General features: G+C 37.5%; 1 protein-coding gene across 1 annotated transcript in view; it reads right to left on the bottom strand.

The window, feature by feature from the left end:
* Nucleotides 1–8,720, bottom strand: part of LOC107724335 (protein tyrosine phosphatase type IVA 2) — a 50,876-nt gene that overhangs the window by 10,085 nt on the left and 32,071 nt on the right. The window contains exons 2-4 of the mRNA XM_016533216.1: nt 3,935–4,208; nt 3,528–3,636; nt 3,334–3,426 (exon numbers count right to left, since the gene is read on the bottom strand). Coding sequence (XP_016388702.1) covers nt 3,334–3,426; nt 3,528–3,636; nt 3,935–3,939 — 207 coding nt within the window. The 5' untranslated portion in view covers nt 3,940–4,208. The remainder of the gene's footprint in view (nt 1–3,333; nt 3,427–3,527; nt 3,637–3,934; nt 4,209–8,720) is intronic.

The raw sequence follows: 8,720 nt of genomic DNA, 5'->3' as shown, positions 1-8,720 counted from the left end.
GAAACTATAAACTGTCTTACCAGTTTTTAAAGGCCTTAATATGAAGCTTGTCATATGTTAATAACAAATTGGATTATGCACTTTCTCCGCAGCAGCTCAGTTTGTGTCCTCTGCTATATTTTCAGATGCGCTCGTATCAAACTACTGTATATCGATTTAAACGGTATTGTCTCATATCGAATCGCTTATAAAGAAAATATCGATATATCATACAAACTCGATATACCGCCCAGCCCTAGAGACTGGTGCTTGGAAACGTTAAAGAGAAAGTGTGTGTGGGTGAGTATGACAGATAATGGAAACGGACTGTCTATGCAGCTCCCGCAGACAGCTTCAGCTCACAGCAGTCTCTCACTTTCTATGCTCCTTAAACATGCAATCCCTAGTTCCCCATCAAACCTTACTCTTTCTTTATTTAGCTATTCCCTGTGTCAATTGTGAGTGAGCCACTTCCAAAGAAAAATGGACAAGGAGCACGGTGTTGAACTTTAATAGCAGGGATGTAAATCTTTACTCAGGTATTGGATTACAGCTGCAGTTAAGACAGATGCCATGGGCCATGTATCACACACACACACACAGTATGTTGACTGTTACCACACTACCATGACAGTAAAGTTTAAACTACTCTGTACCTTCTCTTTAAGGAACTAAGGATATTGTTCCCCTTCTAACACCTTTGCTTCCTTATAATTTCCAAATAACATTATGTAGGTCATGGAAAATGATCAATTACATAAAAGGGAACAAAAGCAAAGGTTGAAATGTCCTCTTTTAAATGAGAAACTTTGGCTTGCCTATATCTCCATATATAGCTGCTTTTAATACATTTGTAGTAGGGCTGTGCAAAAAATCGAATGCGATTTTCATGCGCATCTCGTCAGTAAAGACGCGATTTTGTGTAGCTTGTCAGTGAACTACGGCTCTGTGTAGTAAATGCCGCTCCATCTGAAAGCACGTGCTGGAGATTTACTACTAATCACAGGAGCGGCTTTACTGACGAGATGCGCATGAAAATCGCATTCGAATTTTTGCACAGCCCTAGTTTGTAGCTGTCAATATATCTTCTGTTTACCAACCTAGCATGCAGAGTACAGGTGATTACAGATGGTAAAAAAACTGGGAGGCCTGTCGGGGAGGTGTTATGGAAATTTTAAAATTTGCATTGATTGATCTCACTCAAATACATTTATCTTACATATATCTTTTTAACATTTTATATCTTTTGAATGTAATCATTAATCAGTAATAAATAAGTATTCAATGATCAAGGTAGTCTAGAGTAAATGTTTTTTTTCTTGTGTAACTTTTAAAAGGTCACTCAGCTAGTGTGAATTTGCCAGGAGTGTGCATACATCAGTCTTTACATGTTTTTATGAACGTTAGCAATATGTATCAGATATGACATGGTGTGATGGAGGCGACTCTCCAGGGAGCCTCCTAGTTGGTCGAAGGCTGAGGACCCAAGGGATTTCAGTAGGTCTGTCACGATAACAACTTTTTGTTGTGCGATATATTGCCCCAGAAATAATTGTGATAAGCGATATTATTGTCATTTTAAAGAAAATTTTATGCCACTGAATATAGAATCAATTTTTCCCTGACCTTCTTTTATCGGTAAAGTAATGGTGCACACTTTTGCTGAAAAACACAATCACTACTTAGCAGTCAGATGTCCGTATGCACAAAAGCACAGATCCCTAAACAAGACCATATCTGCAGATTTTTTGTAGAAGCATTTTTAAAATTTGAACAAGCACCAACTACACCACGTTATGTACGAGAAGCTGCAAAAGACACAGGCGCAAGTGGAATGTACAAAACATGGTGACATTCATTTTTAAGTAAATATAATGGGCGATATATTGCGTCACCAAAAATTATTGAGGTCATGTACATGTATTGCGTGGTAAGTCGATATATTGATTATTGCGACAGGCCTAGATTTCAGTCACCTTGAAATGTAATTGTTGTCTTTATAAGCTGCTGTGAGCCTGTTTGTTCATCTCTTTGCTCACAGACAGCAAGCTGTGTGTAAACCAGATCATTTTCTGCAGAAAATTAAAGCAAGACAAAGACAAAACTCTGTTTCATTCTCACAATTATTTTATTACTTTATTAAATCAGAATTCCGGCGATAAGAGGCCTATCTATCTATCTTTTCCAGCAGGGTCAGAACAAGATAATGTCAAGTGTAAATAAAGACTCAACACGCTGAGTAAGTTTTACACGCTGAGTAAGGCCACTAAGAATGAGATGTCTTTATTAGACACACACCCGCATACAGCACTTGTTGGTGACATCAGTAGAGCACTGGGTGAAACGACCTACTTGATCTGAAGAGGGAAAAGTGCATGTTTGAGATTTTGCTTGTTCAGTTCCCCTTTTGAGATCAGGTCACAGAAAAGACTATTTCAAATGAGACAAAGCAGTCACTAAAATTGCAGCACAGTGCAATTCTCATTATACAATACCACAAGTATTTCTATTTTCATGGGAAATTGTTTTTTACAAATTGAAACAATGTTGAATTTTTTTAGCTTGGCATGCTTTCTGAGCACATCAAACTGAAAATTAAGAGGAAAGAGTAATACACTCCCATTCAAAATTTTGGGGTCTAAGATTTTTCTTCATGCCTTTAAAAGAAGAATCTTTTGTTCATTTATTTGAGCAAAAATACAGGAATATTTGTACATAATACAAATAACTGTTTTCTATTTTCTATTCCTTTTATTTTTACTTAAAATTTTTAGCCAATACTCCAGTCTTCCGTGTCACATGATACTTCAGAAATCATTCTACCATGCTGATTGGCTGTTCAAGAAACATTTCTTTTTATTATTATTATTATTAATAATAATGTTGAAAACAGCTGTGCTGCTTAATACTTTTCTTTCGGGGTTCTTTGATGAATAGAAAGTTCAAAAGAACATAATTTACAGAAAAAATTTACTGTCTATTTACTGTCACTTTTTGATCTTATTGACCCAAACTTTTGAACTGCAGAGCATATGAGCTCAATATTTACTATTTAAATGTAAACATAAAAGGCACAGTAAATAGTAATGAACAGGGCTTAACAGTAACTATTGCTTGGGGCCAGTGTGGGAGTTTTGGACTAGCTGAAGAAACTATTAGTTGCCCTTTTGTGCCGGTGAATTACCACTGGGAGTTCCCAAGAGTGTAGCATAGGCATACATGTGCCTTTTTATCAAGCAAGGACAGCTGATCTTGCAGAAAAGCACTGTGTCATTCAGTGTGGCAAAATAAGTGCCTTTTCTTTCCTTCCTCCTCTAAACACTGTTCTTCAAATCTTCAATTACATTTACTCACCAGGACCTGGATGCCCTCCTTCTCCACTGGTGCCTTGTCATAGGTGGCTTCACATACTCTCACCAATGTGTTCACCCCAAACGTCTTCAGCTCCTAAGGAGGGAGGCAGAGTGAAACGTGCGAGTAAGGATATTTGGGTTTCCCCTTTCGTGACAAGTTCATTCACAAAAGGCAGATCTAGACGGCTCTCTTACCTCGGTGAATTTGTTGAGAGTGGAGTTGGTGGGGTTGTGTGTGATGAGGAATCTCATGCAGTCATAGGAAATCTCAACAGCGGCAGGGCGGTTCATGTTGGCAAGACGTCTTTAAAACAATTACAATGAAGTACTTATAATTCCTGTTCCTTTATTTCTTAAAAAAAAAAAAAATCTTTGGCTCAGTTTTCAGCAGAATGAAAAAATAAATAGACAAAAAAAAATATACTGGGTGCAATGGAGGCTGGACACTAGACTACTAGAAGTACAAACAAAAGTCAAAAGGAGGGTGATCTAGTCCACGATGTTCAAAAGATGTATAAAAAAAGGGATGAGAAACTTGAAAGGAAAACTAAAGAAAAAAGGAGACTATCCTTCAGTCATCCAATTCAGACAATTGAGATTACCCCATTCAGGAGAAGAGTTTCTAATTGGCTACAGGGAGAGAAAGCTGTAGGGAAGTCAGGCGGGCGTGTTTGAGGACTACACAGGATCCCAAAAGGGTATAGAAGAGACAGACTGGGCCCAGTGTTCTGGCTGTCAGGGAGGCCTCTGGGTAGCGTAGTCCCGCGGGTGGCTAACAATTCACTTGTCCACAAAGGTGAGGTGCTGAGCCTGGCAGAACTCTCCGCAGACGGTCACAAACGCCATATATGTGTGATCCGAATCAACACAGAAATGCTGGAGAGAGGAAGAAGGAAGTTACAGTTAGAGCAGAACGAAACATCTTTGAATGAGCAGTCATTTAGGCTAAGTTTACACAACAACGATGTAGTCAAAAACTGAAAAGTTTTTCCCTTGCGTTTTTAAAAAGTTTCACGTATACACGATAACGTTTTCAAAATGATTCGCGTTTACACATATCCACGAAAACGGCCAAAAACGCTGTATTACGTATGCCAGGCCAGTAGTTGGCGCTGTCACCTTGTTAGTAAACGGTTTGTTCACGCTTGCCTTTAAAATCGACACGTACTGCGCACGTCTCAGGGCTCGCAAAATCACTGCCCCCGACGTCCCGGGGCTATTGTGTTTTCCAGTCGGGCTACCAAAATGTATCACAACTCTGCCCGACAGGCTATGTTAAATGCAGATCTCCCGCGGGTCCTTCAAAAATCCTAAAGTGAGTTATGACAAACTTAAGGCCATAAAAAGTTTTAAATATGTTAAATGGTATAATAAATGTCAATTATAATTTCAAGAGGTCTTACAGTTGGGGACGGAAAGACAAAAGTCGCGATACGGCTGGATTAAACTTCAAAAGGCAATGATGTCATTGAATAAATGAGTGCTGCACGTTTCAAGTCAAAACGCGGGGGTCATGTCTTTATTTGAATGTATCTGAAGGGAACCGACTGTCCTCAGAAACGTGTCGTTGGCATTTTAATTTAATTTTATCTATAATTCCTGATAAAGCAGCGTTTAAGAGCGCGGAGCTGCTTTGTGTACAGCCGTTATCGGGGAAAACGCAATATTTCTGCGCTCCTAAAGCACCACCTCGTGGCAGAGAATTAATTTGCATTTCCAATAAGCCTTTCTTTGTGATTATGGTCAGATCAATGCAAATATCAACTCATGTTTTTACGCAGCAAACACAGAGTTGTAAATGAGAAAGAAGTTAATGTGCCTTCTAAAAATCTAAACAATTAAGACAAATTGACAATTTATATGCTTGAGTTATCCCTTTTCATAAAAATGGTCTAATGTTGATATTTGTGTATTGAAAATATTTTTGATTGACATTTAAACTCCTATCTGATTTTCTATATTTAAAAAAAAAAGGTATTTTTTTATTTGGGCTAGTTAAATTAATTTTCGGGCTACCAAAATCTGAAGAGTACCTGCCCGAAGTGCTACCAGGGATTTTGAAATTTTGTGAGCCCTGTGTCTACATATCTAACACGTACTACGCATGTGCATGACGTCACCATTTTCAAAGATTCCCGTTTTGGGTGTTTACACGGAAGCGATAACGGTGGCGTTTTCAAAAACTTGCACTTTGAAACCAGTTTTCAAAAATATGTGTTTTCAGTCCCCAAAACGATGTTGTCGCGTAAACGAACAGGCAAAACGCATAAAAAGTTTCCCGTTTTTGGCTGAAAACATCCTGTAAATCCCTATGAACATCTTAAGAGTACTACTGCTCAGCTCTGACTGATGATTCACCCTTGCTGCTGCGTAAGCCAGTGACTCGTCCCATTGAGAAAGGCAATTTGAAGCAGACAGGTGATAACAGCAAGTCTAGGACATCAAGGCATCTACGTCCTGATGTGGCACAAAACACAATGTCTTGTGTCATGCAATTGCCACGTTTGCCTCTTAAATGCAGTCTTTCAAATAAAAAGCAGTGCACACTGGAGAAAAACAGAAGGGTAGAGAGCGAATGAGAAAGGTTGACATGAAAAAGGACAATACAGGGAGGTCTTGTTCCTGAGTTTCTGAAAACTCTAAAGAGTTCGCAAGGATTAAAGTCAGGCAAAGCTTCAAACAGCCTCAACTGTTTCACAGTCCCACACTTCTCTACTCGACTCGCCACCCCCATCCACACTAAAAGGACACCCATCAAAGTAACCAAGTCAACTTGGCTCCCTGTTCTGTAACAGATTGAATAACCAATTTAAGAAGAAAAGAAAAAAAAAGAACAAGAAAAAAACGGACACACAATGAGAGTCTTTACAATACGAGACTTGGACATGTTGAGACAGACACGATTTCAAGGAAGAAAAAAAAGGAACATCAGAAGACTTGGACTTGTCAACAAGTTGCAATTCTCAGAAGGAAAGAGGCAGTCTCGAATGCTAGATCCAACAGATGAGGTTAAATAGACAGCAACAAAAAGAGAAGAAAGTGGTCTCTTCAAAAGAGAAAAAGCAGCAAGACTAGGATATGATTATCTTATCAAAAGAGGACCAGAGCTAAAAAGCTCACTCAGGACTAGAAGACCACAAGTGCTTTTTTAAAACATTCCCCAAGGGCCTGATGGTAAACCAATGGTTCAGACAGGATAATTGAGCTGCACAAGGAAGCACAACCACACAAAGGAATAGGACGGGTGGAAAGAGATGCTATTTTGACGCTGAGGTGCAAACGAGACAATGACCCCATTTACACTAGTGGTCGACCGATATTGGTTTTTTGACAACCGATACTGATGCCGATATCTTGGAAAGCAGGGTGGCCGATGGCCGATATAAATCCGATATCATTTTATTTATTTTAATTAATATTTAAGAAATTTAAAATAATTTGAAAATGGATTAAAAAAAGAAATGTGTAAAATAAACACATACTTTAAATGACAAAGTATTTTTCACAAATAAATAAATATTTAAAAAAAATAAAATTGAAAAGGAAGTAAATACTGTAACCAACAGGGCACTCAGTAATCTGGGAGTTTTGGGAATCATATTTTTTCAAATAAAGCTAAGGTAAAACTCATTTTACATACAGCACACAGTGAAAATGACATGAATATGACATTGGGCAAAAGCATGAAGCGAAGCATAATTTGAAATCATGAGTTTAAAGTTTGTCGATCACGCGTCTCCAGTGAAGCTGAACTCTCCTCCTGTCCGCATTGAATTCGCACGGATCGACCGTCATGCAGAGTACACGCGATCGTGCAGGATACAAATGCACACTTCACAAGATCTCACAGCTGGATTTGACTAAGTTTGCAAGATTTTTTTAATTAAATGTTCATTAGTCATTCAAAGATTTGTTTAAATTATATAAATGCGTATTTTCTGAATGCTGACGGAAAACAAGAAAGTATTATAATGTTTGCCTTTCTATTACTAATAATATGAAAGCAATCGTTATAATACTTTTTTGTATACAGTTTAATTCCTTTGTTTAACAGTTTTCTGATTATTAGACAGATTTCTGTCCGTATTAAACAGAACTGTTAACGACGACAGTGAACAAAGAGAATGTGAACGCTGTATGCTCAGGCGCTGCCACTCTCAGCGCCGTCAAAATAAAAGTCCCACCTCGAACACATTGGCCAAACAGAAAAACTTATCGGCCGATGCTGATATTTGAAAAATGCCAGCAACGGCCTTGGCGATATATCGGTCGACCACTAATTTACACCAGATATTAATATCAGTCTTGGTTGATCTGACCATAGCGTTAACATCTAGTGTTAACAAGTGTCTCCTGTGAAGTCTGTGTCGTAGACAAAAGCCCTATTTGGACGGTAATTTTTTCTTACGTGGACAGCTGTAAAAATAAATTGATATGGCACCTCAACAATTAAAACTTATGGATTCAGATGACAATTTATTCACAGTAGAGAAGCGAGTTCTGTGATCCTACGAACCCGGGAATGCACTGCTCTGTAAATACAATGTCATATGCTTGGTATAATGAGAATAAATTCATATGTTCATATGTTTATTAAATATCCTGTTTAAAAATCGGAAAATAGACATGTCAGATTAAATAATTTTGCATTTTATCTATCAAAATGATGGATGTCATTTACATAAGGTAATTTACATAAGGTAAACAAAGCTACTTGGTATAGGCTAGGGCTGAACGATTTTGGAAAATAATCTAATTGCGTTTTTTTTTACCAATATTGCGATTGCGATTTAATATGCAATTATTTTTTAAAGCTCTTTATGAGTTAAATTATTGTATAGTATGACCAACACACTATTAGACAGATTAAACATAAATGTTCTTTTCTGTAGGCCAGGCCTATATGTTACAATGAAATTAGGTGATGCATGAATTGATATGAATGACATTTTTATTTAACAACTACAATCACAGTAGTATATTGACTGATTTGTTGAACTTCCAACCTTGTAAGCATGTAATAATTATGACAACATAAAGCACTGACAAATAAGCCTGATGTAAACATGAATATGAAAGTCAGTAACAAATGACACAAACTAAAGTAGATTGCAGAAATATAAAAACAAATCTGTTGCTTCACACTACTTTAGGTAATTCACAGTCACTGTAATAAACATATGTAAACATGTGGACTGCACTAAACACTGTCTGTTAACTTTAACCACTGTTAACCACTTTGAGAACAGTGGTTCTCAAACTTTTTTGGTCAAGCCCCCCTTTAAACATATAAAAAAATCTTATTTAATTAAAAAAACCTACAGGGAAAAAAACACCTGCATCACTTGAAACATTGAAAATAGCATAGAGAATAACTACATTATTATT

This window comes from Sinocyclocheilus rhinocerous, unplaced genomic scaffold (assembly GCF_001515625.1).
Source record: "Sinocyclocheilus rhinocerous isolate Xijiao unplaced genomic scaffold, SAMN03320098_v1.1 scaffold574, whole genome shotgun sequence".
Lineage (NCBI taxonomy): Eukaryota > Metazoa > Chordata > Actinopteri > Cypriniformes > Cyprinidae > Sinocyclocheilus > Sinocyclocheilus rhinocerous.
This window is presented reverse-complemented; position numbering and strand designations above follow the sequence as displayed.